The 13,358-nt window shown below is 40.1% G+C and overlaps 1 protein-coding gene and 1 non-coding gene across 5 annotated transcripts; both read right to left on the minus strand.

Moving 5' to 3' along the window:
* Positions 1–547: 547 nt before the first annotated feature.
* LOC108435244 (calcium-independent phospholipase A2-gamma-like) lies at positions 548–12,675 on the minus strand. 4 transcript variants are annotated; one of them, XM_037541214.1, is made up of 10 exons: positions 12,327–12,675; positions 8,452–9,910; positions 7,009–7,158; positions 6,764–6,921; positions 5,643–5,737; positions 5,286–5,457; positions 3,529–3,586; positions 3,249–3,443; positions 2,927–3,122; positions 548–1,438 (listed from the first exon to the last, which is right to left on the minus strand). In XM_037541214.1, the coding sequence occupies exons 2-10, from the start codon at positions 9,709–9,711 to the stop codon at positions 1,176–1,178; spliced, it is 2,547 nt and encodes an 848-aa protein (XP_037397111.1). In that variant the 5' UTR covers positions 9,712–9,910; positions 12,327–12,675; the 3' UTR covers positions 548–1,175. The 4 variants fall into 4 exon arrangements, with proteins under 4 accessions (XP_037397111.1, XP_017566433.2, XP_017566435.2 ...); XM_017710944.2 differs by having other exon boundaries at positions 548–1,447; positions 8,425–9,910; XM_017710946.2 differs by having other exon boundaries at positions 549–1,447.
* trnak-cuu lies at positions 6,594–6,667 on the minus strand. The gene has a single exon. It is a non-coding gene; the product is annotated as a tRNA-Lys (tRNA).
* Positions 12,676–13,358: the final 683 nt, after the last annotated feature.

Raw genomic sequence — 13,358 nt, forward strand, 5'->3', positions numbered from 1 at the left:
AATCTATTTTTGCATATCTATAATAGTAATCTATTCTATATACTGTAATTTGTTGCACTATGTCTATTTATTGCACACTTGCACAGTCTCTTTTTGCACTATTGCTACTATTTGCACTTCTGGTAGATGCTAACTGCATTTCGTTGCCATGTACTTGTACTGAGTAATGACAATAAAGTTGAATCTATCTATCTATCTATCTATCTATCTATCTATCTATCTATCTATCTATCTATCTATCTATCTATCTAGCTCTTTGGGAATTAGAAGTGACTGTAGTTGCAGGAACATCCAATAAATCTAAACAAATTTGTTTGTGAGTTCAGACCGTGCCTTCAACATGTGGTAAGAGTGATTTGTGGATAGATCTTAAACAGGTTGTGCATGCAAGATGGCCCAAGAATATTGCAGAACTACAAGTATTCTGCATATAAGAGCCGGTGAAAATTTGTAAAAACAAGACTTGAAAGACTCCAAACTGTCTGAAAAAGCGGTGCTGCTGATAATTAACAGGGTGTCCAAACATTTGCACATGAACCATTTACTACTTTATTTTTTTCAGCTAATTAAATACAGTAATTGTGGGTTAACATTTGCAGAAAACTGTTTTTTTAATGCAGTAAATATAATTAGATTGTGATATCTGTAAGATAATATATATGCAATATATAACTGATATGTAGCTGTCATGTGCAGAAATTATGCATAATTAAACTGAGTACAGTGAGTACAGACATTTTCATATAAATGAAACAAGAACAAGATAGCAGGTTTGTTCATATTACTCAGAGGTGGGCAACATTTTTCTATTTTATGGTTATTGTGATAAATTTTGTTACTGTGCTTTTCTCAACATATAGCGGACACCGTCCATACATAGAACACTGACCACTACATGTTTTATTATAAAGCAGGCATAATTAAGCCTGTTTAAGTGGATATGGTGCAGCACAGTATGCGAAACACAAAATAAAACATCTTTAAATATTGTGACACGATATCTTTGCCCCATATTGCTCATCCCTATTACTTATTACACTGTTAAAAAATGTATTTTATAAAATACTCCTACCAAAGTGCAAAATGTTTGCATTTTCTTCACCTGTAGATCTTGCAGTAAACAAAGCAGATGATTTTTGATAGAAGAAAGATTACAGTTTACGTCTTGAGCTCAATCAGCCCCAGCGCTGCTGCAGCTTCCAGCCTTTCTCACTAATCCAGTTCCAGGTTTTACCCAGTGCTGTGCGTTCTTCCCCCAGAACTTTACCCAGCTGGACCAGTTTAGGTCGGTTCCGCTCCAGGTAGTGCTGGGTGTCCTCCTGTAGCTGCTGTAGAGCACCAGGCCTACTCTCATCCAGCGACACCTCAGCACTTAGCATTGGGTTAAAGCGGAAATACACATTTGGCTCCAAAAGATCATCCAGGAGAGTGTGCACACCTGAAACAACTGAGGGAATCACTTTCATGGCAGAAGCAAATAACATGTACACTAACATTTAGAATCACTGTTTTCAACAACATAAAACCAATTTTGTTGCAGGTACATGTATAAAACCACTCTAATGTGATGACTGTTCCTGTATAAGCAACTCGACATCAAATTAAGACATTTTTAGATGTGTCAGGAATGATGAACAGAGCTGTAGATGACTGTATGGCATCAAGATTGAACATGTTATAACATCTTGTTCCCAAAAATCATAAAGCTACACTATGTACATTTTGGGGATTTGGAGACCTCTCTGGTGAAAATGTGTTATTGCACACAATGTGTGGAAGAACATTTTGTAACATTGAGTGTACTTCAAGCTATTCTTTTTGAGTTCTTTGAGTATTCATGGTTCTACACAGAAACATTTTCTTTGCTAAAGAACCCATTTTTAAGTGTGTAGTTGTGTGTTAAGGGCTTCTACTCCTGCGTTTTAGCTGCAATATATGAATTTACCCTACTGAGCTGTGTCCCCTGCCTGGTTTGCACTGTGCACGAGCACCACTGTCACACGAGCATACTCCTTTATGTTTTATGATGATGCGCTATCTGGACCCCAGTCACTGTGGCCATCATTTTGCATGTCTGTGCATCTCAAACATCTCCCCATTCCATATTTAATGCACTACATAGGTGATGAAATTATGTCTTTTTCACCCAAATAGTGCAATTAATGTTAGACCAGATGTTGTGTAACTGAGACTGAATATAAATGACTTTTATATAGGCATCTAATGCATTGTTTGTGTGTAGAGGCTGTTATATCCTGTCCTATGTGGTGCAAACTACATAGAAGGAGTAAGACCTGACAGGCCAGGCATAAACACCCTCGGGGCGCATTGTTAGATTACAATTGGATCGTTATGCCTATACAATGATGTGAATGGAAATGAGTCTGCTGAGCACTGACTAGCAGGTGAGAGGATAAACAACAAAATGAAAGATGGAGGACCCACGAGGCTGAAGGTAGCCCCAAATGCACTTCAGACTGATGAAAGCATCCAAGCCAAGCTTGTCGATGTGTTCCGTAATGGCAAAAAGTAAACAAAAGTAAACTGGACACACCTTAGGTGTTGATGTGCTTTTTACACTCAAAAGGTACACTCAGATCTTATCTGGCCAAACTGGGGACACGTGTTAGTGAAAAGTAGAAATTAAATTGGGCTAAAGTTAATCCAGATACCATCTGACACAAAAAGCGTGTTAATGAAAAGGTGTAAACAGACTGTCTGAGTCACATATCCAGAAATCCAATTTGAATCACTTTCAAAATGGGTCTGATTAGAAAAATACAGAATTCAATGTGAAGTAGAGATGATGGCCCAGTGACAGTACCTGTCACACCTTTGGATTAATTACTTCTAAGTGTAAATTCAGGTAATAATAACATAGATTACATAGATTCCAATAGATTACATTAGCGCTCTGCAGACTAACCCTCAGTATCTGTGGCACTGCTGATCAGGTTGCTGATTTTGGCTCTCAGGCTGGTGGAGGTGGCCGGCCCCCTTCTAGCATTGTCATATCGACCGGTTCCTAGAGACAGAACACACTGGAATGGCTGATTGGGCCACAGCAGCCGGCTTTCATGAACAGCAAGGGCACAGGGATTATTCAGAATGAGGCCTCCGTCCTGGAAAATAGCAGTGGAGGTTACTGAGAATTTACCTGAACCAGTGCTGAACACGGTGCTAGTATTTGTGCAGATTTTCCCCTGTTCGAGGTGAGTTCACACTATGCAATCAAAGTGCAGTCAGACCTGATGTATATCATTGTGCAGAGGGAACTCTTGGAAGTATCCTGGAGCGGCAGAAGAAGCCCGCACTGCCTGCCAAAGTTGATATCCAGACCCCCCTGCGTATCGACTGAGGCGGCCTGGAGAGTGATTGTAGTTTCTGAAGATGAAGGGTTTGGGACTGGTCCCCCAGTTCACCACCGCACTGACCGCAGACACCTGCAGGGATAAAGAGAGAGTTTAGCACATTGGTCACTGACATAACCTAGCGGCAGAACTACATAGCAGTACAGAACAGAATTACCTTGGGGCTCAGCTCATCTCTGGCTGTTCTAATAAGGAGCCTGTCCCCTATCTTCTCTCTGTGTGCCAGTCAAGAATTGAGCAAAGTATTAAAGTGAAGGTTTGGCCATAAATCAGACTGAAACAATTTTCCCCTTCCACCAAATTAAGTCAGTCAGCAAAAATCGTGTTTGTTTCCTTAGCTTTCTATTGGAACCATGAGGCCTTGCTTATGTGGTTTCCGATACTTCATGGTACACCATTATCTATAAAAATAGAGAAATGTGCGGATTCATTTCAGACTTCACAATGGCTACAACTAGTGTTGCTAGCTATGCTACGTAACCATTTTCTAGATAACAGTATGTCATACAGCATCAGACACCACTTAAACAAATCAATTGGAGGTTGCTTAACTCAACACAGTTGAAGGCAAGTATGTGATGCTATAGGCATGTAGTTTATACAGTGTTAACATGCATGGTACGTAATGGTACACACATTTGTATGCAAAGGTTTGGGCGCCTCTGGTCAAATATCATGTTCTGTTGATTTTCTAAGTGAAAATAAGTTAACATCTTATATTTTAATATTATACAATTACTGTGTGTTTACTAAATGTAACATAAAAATAAAATATGAAATGTGGCCTGTGCAAAAGTTATGGCACATTAATTTTAATTAATTTTAGTTGTGCACTAAACTTTGCAGAAAAAGTGCCACAGTTAAGATTGTTGTCTTTAAAGGATGTGTTACTTTGTTTTTACCTAAAAAATCAATAAAACATGTAATGTGACCATGCAACTATGTACGCTTCCATTACTTGTTAACTATATGAGTCTTGTACTGGGACAGGGGAAGGCGGGTGCTGAAGGGACTGCAGCACCCACAGATTTCAGGATTGCAACGGCTAATAATAATAATAATAATAATAATAATGATAATAATAAAAAAAGTTCTGAACTTTATAATAATTTGAGCATAATAGAGACCCACGTGTGCTTGTTTTTGAGTGGAATTTGTGTTTTTATTTCTTATTTTTCTATTTTCTAAATCTAAAGTAGCCCTGACATTGAGCTGACAGCTTTGGCTGCTTTGCAGGCTTGTCACTAAGACACATGCAGGTTGAGTTGCAAAGAGAAAAAGTCTACACAAAGTTATAGGCTAGTTGTGAGCCCCAAAGCAGGCTAATATATTTTTTATTGAAAAAAAAGTAATAATGAAATTTTTATCAACTTTTATATCTCCTGCTTGGTGTGCGTTCTGGTATTAAATCTAACTGTGTGACTGTGGGCATGAGACAATTGGTTTCTGCACCACATATCAACAATCAGATTGGTTGCTATTCAGCTCATTTGCATAAAATTCATCCAGAATTAAAGAACAGTGTGGTGGTGTGCTTCAGAGGTTTGATGTATTAGTTATGTGTATATATTGTCCTCTCTCATCCCATTACAGCACTATATGACACATTCTAATGTGAATTAGCAAAAAAAATTCAAATGAAAAAAGTTAATAATTTTACTTGGTGTCATTTTTCACATCACATACTTTATACTACTTAAGTAAAGTTCAGTAAAGTAAAAATTTCAGTAACCCCAATTTACCCTTTCCACATCCCTGGCCTTGTAGCTCCAATGCAAAACTAAAGAAGCAAACTTTGGACACAAAGATTTCAGGGAGAAATGGGGGACATGTTTCTAAATAATTGCTTTAAATGTTGACTCCTGCTTGTGTTGGAAAACAGTATTGGTTCTGTTAGTGTGCTTAAAAGCCTACTTCAGAATCATCTCCCAGGTCTCAGTGTTGTAGTATGAATGAGTCCAACCCATTTTCACAGTGCCAACCAGGGGGTTCTGTCTGAAAACATCTGACCCAAAGCGCCTGTACATCTCTTCACACTCTTCTAGAGAGGTGCGAGCCAAGGCTAAAGTGAAGGCCAAAACAGCTCCTGGTGGAGTAAACAGAGAGAGCAGAGTCTGAGACTTCCAATAAAGTTAAAGGCCATTTCTGATGACCGTTCCAATTTCTCATTACAATTTGTGCTACTGTGTTTATGGATGACCACTATGCGCATCCCAACTGCGGAAAGGCTCAATTAAATTGTGAACTTTAGCTAGCCATACAGTAGGTCACCTGTGCTGACTCCACAAATGTAATCGAAGAGCTGGTACACCCGCTGTCCCGTCTCGGCCTCCAACTGTTTCAGCACCTGCAGTGGGACTATCCCTCTGTAACAGAAGGGTTAATCACATGGACACACTCATGCCACTCTAGGACATACAGTGTATTGCACATTTGTACTATTCTTAAAAATATATGAAGTTCATTGTGTTTGGAAACAAAACGTCAAAATAAAGTAAGTAAATGTCAAAATGTCAAACCAGCGAACCATTTTCACACACACACCCAGGCCCTTCTTGCTGTGAGTCAACAGTGCTACCCACTGCACCACTCAGATCATTTTCAGACCGTCATTTTCTGTTTGTAAAACTATTCTTTAAAAAGGATCCTGAGTTTCAGTTCTTTATTGTTTGAGCAGTTTCTTTTCAGACTTCTGCAGGTTCTAAAATACCTTCACACACTCTGACTTAATGATTCCATCAATGAACACAAGCTCACCAACACCACTGTAAGAAAAACAGCCCCAGACTTTGATGTTTCCACCTCTGTGCTTTACAGTATTCTCAGTGCAGTCTGGTTGGAACAGTATTTAAAAACCAATATTATTAAATGATAAACAATGTACTGTAATTATCTATTCACAGCCATTTTCGTCTGTCTTGAGATTTGATCACCACTTTTCAAATATGAGGAAACTAAGTTACTTATTAGTCCCACAACAGGGAAATTTGACTTTCACATTTAACCTAACCATGCAGTGAAACACCCACATACACACACACTAGAGGGCAGTGAGCACACTTGCCTAGAGCAGTGGGCAGCCCTTTCCATGGTGCCTAGGGAGCAGTTGAGGGTTAGGTGCCTTGCTCAAGGGTACTACAGTCATGTACTGTCAGCTCAGTGTCGCAAGGCTGGTTCCCAAAGCTCCAGCCCACAAATGCCCAATACAATGATTACAAGTCGCACCCAACGTGGGGCTCGATCCCACGACCCTGAGATTAAGAGCCTCATGCTCTAATCAACTGAGCTGGCTGGGCGCTTATTCTAGGTGTTAATTGTATTCTGTAATTTCTTTGCAAATAACTTTAAAATAACACGACACGAGAGATTATGATTTTCAGAGTTGCTGTTACCTCGTGCCGCCTCCATCGATGGACAGCACTCGTATTCCACAACCTTTAAGTGGATCCACATAGCCAATCAGAGCCAGGGTTTCTCTGATCGCTCCTTGGAGTTTCTCATCCATCCAAAAAATCTGCCGGTGTTTCAACATTTGCAGCAATACCTTTTCCTGGAGGCAGTTGCATTCGATTAGGCTGAATCTATTAAGAGTCAAATAGAGTCTAGAATTCTGAGGAAAGGAAGAGGAGATTTATACCTGCCACACAACAGCCTTGCATGCTGGGTGCAGAATGAGGTGAGCGTTCAACTCCTCTACACAGGAACTGATAGATGAGCGTGTTTTGGCCTTCTTCAGCCTGCCCAGCAGAACTCGAGACTTCTCCTCTGCCAGCCTCCTTCCCAGTGCCTGCAGAGCAGTTTCACTCTCAGAATCTGATTGCTCATACTGTATGCATGAGCATGCTAAATTAAAATTCATTTAATTTTCCTCTTGCTCCAAATATTGTCAATTAATCAAGACATCTTAGGTGTCTGTACTTTGCTTGTTTAGTTTTACACTGGAGCTGCTGAGGCTAATGAAGCTATAATTCTAATACAGCTATAATATAATGTAGCTATAATTGCACTGAGGCTAATGTAGCTATAAGTATTGAGAGCTTACAGCCATCATTTCTACACAACGTCATGTCTAAATCGTCCCATACCTGCTTTAGACCACCTTGAGATAATAGGTCATCTCAAATAGCTTTGCTTTTGTGGATTATAAGACTCTTTGTACTACTATTACCTAAAAATGGACGAAAGTACATCACTTAGCTAATGTGCTAGTAGCAGCCCATTTTGACGTTTGAATCTCATTTGTGATGTTGTCCATTTTTTGTCAGATGACTGTGTCATACAGTGTCTGAAACCACAGACATAAGTCTCTTTAAGATCAACAAGCAATTTGAAAAAAAGGTATGATGACTTTGCACTAAGCAAACAGGTAGCTATAAACATCTGCCTTGTCAGCTAGCCTCATAGCTCCAAAGGCAAACTAAAGAAGCAAGCATGTCTTGGCTGATTGACTCCATTTGGTAAAATGAGGTGAGAAATGAGGAGGAAAATGGCTGAACCACTGCTGTAAATCTTTACACAGTTCTAGCACACAAGGAGATTCTGGGGACGAGCTCCTTACTAGAACAGCCAGAGATGAGCTGAGCCTGAAGGCAACTCTGCTCTGTGCTGCTTAGTTCCGTAACTAGGTTTCTATGTCAGCTCCAAAATGGACAGAATTGCCATATTGTTAAAAACAGTAGAAAAACCACTTTCAAGATAAAATTTTGTCCATTTTGCTTTCTTGGGGGGGGGGGGGGGGGGGGGGGGGGGGTTAGGTGACATCCTATGCTATATATAATATTCTCTGTACACAAGATAAAGAGTTGAAAGAGCTGGATAAGGAAACAATGTAAGAAAGTCTTTGGACTCACTAGGCCTTTGAGAAATAATATTAAATACATTTTAAATCCACATTTTTAGGCCCTGAATAGCGATTTATCACCAGAATCAGCCCTGATGGACAGTGTTGAAATAGCAAAGCTACCTCAGTCTCATAGCTCCAGTGCAAAACTGAAGAAGCAAACCTCAGACACCAAACCTTCTTTGGGGTCTTTAGGGTAAGGGGAAACCTCACCCTTGAATCCGCTGGAGTAGGACTCACCACTCTGTCCAAAGGGGCAGTGCTTGCGCTGGCTGGACTGTTGGAAGCCATTCCCAGGTAGCTGCCCACAGTGCTGGGGATGGCTGAGGGGTTTAGAAGGCACTGGAAAAAGGACAGAGGTTTTCTCTCCAGAGCGACACTATATTCGGGCTGCCCTCTGTATGGATCTCGCTCCACTTCCTCTTCTGTGGCTGCAGAGCCCTTGAAGTAGTGATTGATGTGTGTGCTCATATAGGCATAGTTTTCCCCGAAGCATGTAGTGAGGTTGCTTATATGGAAGAGGGATTTAGGTCTGAGGGGTAAAGAGTTCTGTGTGCTCTCTGAGGGAGAACTGCCTTGTGATGCTGCACAACTTTGCTCATGTTTTGCAGAGTATGCGCTTTGACTATGCTGTGATTCCTCAACAGCATCTGTCATTTTTGCTCCAAAGTATTGGTTGATATGACGAGCAAAGTGAAAGTACCCTTCTTCCCAGGAACATGAAAGATCTGGGTTGTTTCCTTCTTCAGCTGCTGCTTGGTTTGCATTAAAAAGAGTTGAGCCAGTTTCTAAAAGGGTATTTTGTTTGCTGATGGTGCTTTGATGCTTGGTAACTTTTCTCTTTCTTGTTGTTCTCATTATATCTTCAGATGCTGGCAATACCTCACAGGCTTGCTTTACTGGATTCTTAGAAAACACAGAATTTATGTGACTGGCTACATAGCTATAGGACTCCCCAAACCTGGTTGCTAAAGAGCTGATATGGAACAGCTGTAGGCTAGGGTATGCAGAGAATAATGGTGATTCCTCAGACTGGTTCATGAGGGTTTCCTCTCTAGGCTCTCTCACTATATAGGCCCTATCCCTTAGTGCTCTCTGACATTGTGCTTGTTTATGCACTCTAGAGACAGGCTCCTGTACTGCAGACACAAATCTAGCCTGACCAGAAAAAACTGATGCATCCATCTCCTTCTGCTTAAAATGCACATTGATGTGCCTAGATAGGCGCTTGAAAGAGCTCCCAAGTCTCATTCGCAATAACTGTATCTTAAAAGCAGCCTTGCTGTCCTGGTAAACTCCGATAGGAGCTTCCACCTTAAATGTCTCCCTGCTGGATGTGGAATAAATCCGAGAAGCCTTGGCATAGCATAGATAAGCACCATGTTTTAGACTGATATTGGTGCAGCTCAGTGGCCTCAACTTTGACCTTTTAAGAGAAATTGTCCATGCAGAATTACAGGGTGAAAGGCAACTGCTCATGTTTGACCAGTAAGGCTTCATGGGAGCGATTCCTAACAAGGTGAGACAAATTTCTGATGCTACTAACCAGGTTCCTTATCCTGTACAGTATCTGAAACCTCTTTGGCCCCTAAGGCGCACCCTGAGGTACACCTTGGTTTATACTGATGTTATGCACACACAACTGGATTGAAACTGGGCCTGGATGGAGTCGGGCCAAATAACTTGAACCACTGGATGCCTAAAAAGCAAAACAGACAAGAATGTTTAAAGTTGTATTTCTGCAGTCAGTTCAAGATGCACAAAATCACTGTACATAATCAGAGCCTGATATATGGCTTTTCTTTCCTTTTAATCCTATTCATTTTCTTATAGTTAATGTTACTGGATGAAAGTGGCCTTGGTAGGCCTACGTTGAATATAGGTGAGTCAAGTGACTTGTTAACACATGGCCTATTTGGAATTAGCTAGCATTTTGCTGCCCCCTCCTGGCTAAAGTAAGATCCTGATTTATAATTTCCTGAACACATTTTGAATAAATCTTTTTTTGCCAATAGTAGAATTGCAGAAATGTAAGAAACTGGGATGTTTTCATACATACATACATAACTATGTCAGAATCTGAAATAGTTATTCATGTATATGAATAAATAAAACTGAAGCAAACTGTTGCAACTGTGGTCGACCCATCTCTGAAACATGACACCAGAGTTCAACAAAGTCTTCAAGGTAGCCTTTTCAGAGCTCTTATATTTCTGCTACAGCAGGTCACATAGTGGACATGTGATCCCTCCTCTCATCTTTGTTGTTGGGTCACTGTCTCTGATCGTGTGTGTACAAACTGTCCCATCACTGCCTTGTTGCCATATTTTGACCCACGTGGAAGCAAGCATGCTTCTCTACATAACAGAAAGCTGACGTCAGGAGAATCACAAGGAGAAAAGACTTCTATACCTCTCACAGCTCCAACACACGTCACAGTGTAATTTACAGCAGAAGGAAAAAACATATGTTACTTTCAATTTAAGTCAGTGGAACCAGACATCTTTCCAAGTCATTTTGGGACGTTTTTTTGGTCCATTCTTCATGAAATTTACACACATTGTAAAGGGCAACAGGTATTTTCAAATTATATCAAAAACTGAAAAATGACAAAAATGGAGATACGAAGTTTTCTTCTGACAGCAGTGATATATATACATATATATGTGTGTGTGTGTGTGTGTGTGTATGTGTGTATGTGTGTGTGTGTGTGTGTGTATAATATCCTTCAAGACTGGTAAAAGTCTTTATACTGCTTAAGAATAATATGAGAGTCCCACTATTTTCCAAAATTTGAGTCATTAAAAGATGTAAACAAAGTCATGCAAAGTGGTTTGATGTGAAATTGACTTTGTTTACATCTTAATGAGTGAATTATACAGAAGTGTTGAAAAAAAGTGGGATTCTTCTTTAATCCTCTTAAGCAACATGAACAATTTTGTTAGTCTTGAAGGATATTTATGATATGATCTGTCTGTCACTCACTCACTCACTCACTCACTCACACACACACACACACACACACACACACACACACACACACACACACACACACACACACACATCTAAGCTGCTTATACTTCTTGGTCACGGGGGGAGCTGGAGCCTGTCCCAACAGCCACTGGGTGGAAGGCAGGACACCCTGGAGAGGTCCTATTTAATGACAGTGTCATAGTTCACACAGTGTTTTAAAAACAGTAACAGGGAAGAAGCTTACTGACGTTGTACAGTGGTGGTGATGGAACCAGGAAAGTGATCAGTTAACCTACAAGTGTCTTCTGAGTTTTTATGCGTATTTGTTGATGATAAAATAGTGGTAGATCAGAAAAATAAGCTTGTTTTAGAGACTATTTTTCCTTACCAGTCCCTTAATGTAACCCTCCACCGTGAATGTCTTTTAGAAAGAAAAAAAATACTATTCAAGCCAAAAGCTTATCTCAAAACTATCATAAACGACGTCTCAGGCATCAGGCAGCGTATTCAGAACTATTTCATGGAATAGCTTTCTGTGAGGGAGCTTTTAGAGGAATTACTCGAAGTTTCTCTAGAACAGAGAACTGGGCATATGGCATTAACCCCCTCAGAATGATAAAGAATTCAAAGTTTGTTCAGGTTTTATTCGGGTCTAATACACAGAATTGGCTTTTTGAGCTGGTAGTTTTTTTTAACCAGCATGCTGTATCTGTAATATGAAGTTAATTTAATGCCCTCACTTTGTCACATTCAGTGAAGTTAGATGGAGTAGGCAAATTGCATAGACACAAGCAACATTAAGGCAGAAAAGAAATAAGTTAAAAAGCAAAATTAGCACATTTTCAGCAAAAAAAGGCTATTCGATGACCAAGTATATATCACTGCATGTCATTACTGTCGTATCAAAACCTCACATCACATACCATTTGCCGCTGTTTGTAATTGCATGTTGCTGTTTACATTGTGTGAACAAATCATGATGAATGGACCAATGGAAATGGCCTTAAATGAGATTTGGTTTTCTTACAAACAGCAGGTGTTGTACACCATGTTTTTGAGGTTCTACCAGCACAGACCAGTTATTCAGTTTTAACCTTGAGTTTGACTCATGGTCATAGAATCACAGAGAAACTTTATTTTACCTGTGTACTGTCCTCCTGAATGAGAGTTTAAGCTGATGTAAGCCCTGCTCACTTGCTCTTCACAGGTCATATACACTGCAATATAGAGTTTCCTAATTTTAGTCTACTACAAGCCTTCTTCTTGTTGTGTTTACACTGGCTACTGTTGTGACAAAGCTGACGCTGTTAATCTACAGCCACCTTTACTGAGGGGTTCAATAGTATTGGCTCTTCTGACTGAGGGCAGAACCAAGTGACACTCCAATGGACCAATCCCCTTTCTCCTGTGCAAAATAAGCATCTGCTTCTAGGCATGCATGTCTATGTGCGTTCTATATTTAGTGAGTGTACCTCAATGTTCTGAGGGCACAGCCTGTAGGCTGACAGACGCACACAATTCCGTACTTTCCTGGAAATTCAGACACGTTTTAGTGCCGCTGGGTGAGGTGGGAGTCACAAAGCACTGCACTTGTTTCAGATCAAGTTTCAAGAAGAGTTTCTAAACTTTACTTGATATTGTGTAGATATTATGCATTGATCCTAACTCCGCAATGACTTTCAAGTCAGCAGAACTCATCTATTCTCTCGCATTCAGAGTGGTTTGATGTGAAATGGTGCACTGAAGAGAAACTTTCTACCTCAGGTTTTTTTCACACTGCTGGTGATAGAAACCAAACACAAATATTTTATTTACTATCCAAAATGACCAGTGACCTTACACATCTTCTGAGATTTTACATGTATTGTTGACAATGAGGAATTACTGGAAAATCTGAATTGCGTTTTCTTAATGAAAACTATTTTGCCACACATTCATCCTGCATGTACCTCTCCACCATGAATGCATTTTAAAAATATGTTACGGCCCAACTGCTTATCTCAAAAAGATTTAAACGCAATGCCTCGGACATCAGGCAATGCAGTCATAACCCTTTCGCGTTATAAGGTGTTGCAGATTTAGAGGTCAACACTCTGAACGTCTGGTTCCTATCACCACTACTGTGAACAGTTCTGAATTGGTACATTTCTTCAGAATTGCACATTTCACATTCA

This window comes from Pygocentrus nattereri, chromosome 9 (assembly GCF_015220715.1).
Source record: "Pygocentrus nattereri isolate fPygNat1 chromosome 9, fPygNat1.pri, whole genome shotgun sequence".
NCBI classification, from domain to species: domain Eukaryota; kingdom Metazoa; phylum Chordata; class Actinopteri; order Characiformes; family Serrasalmidae; genus Pygocentrus; species Pygocentrus nattereri.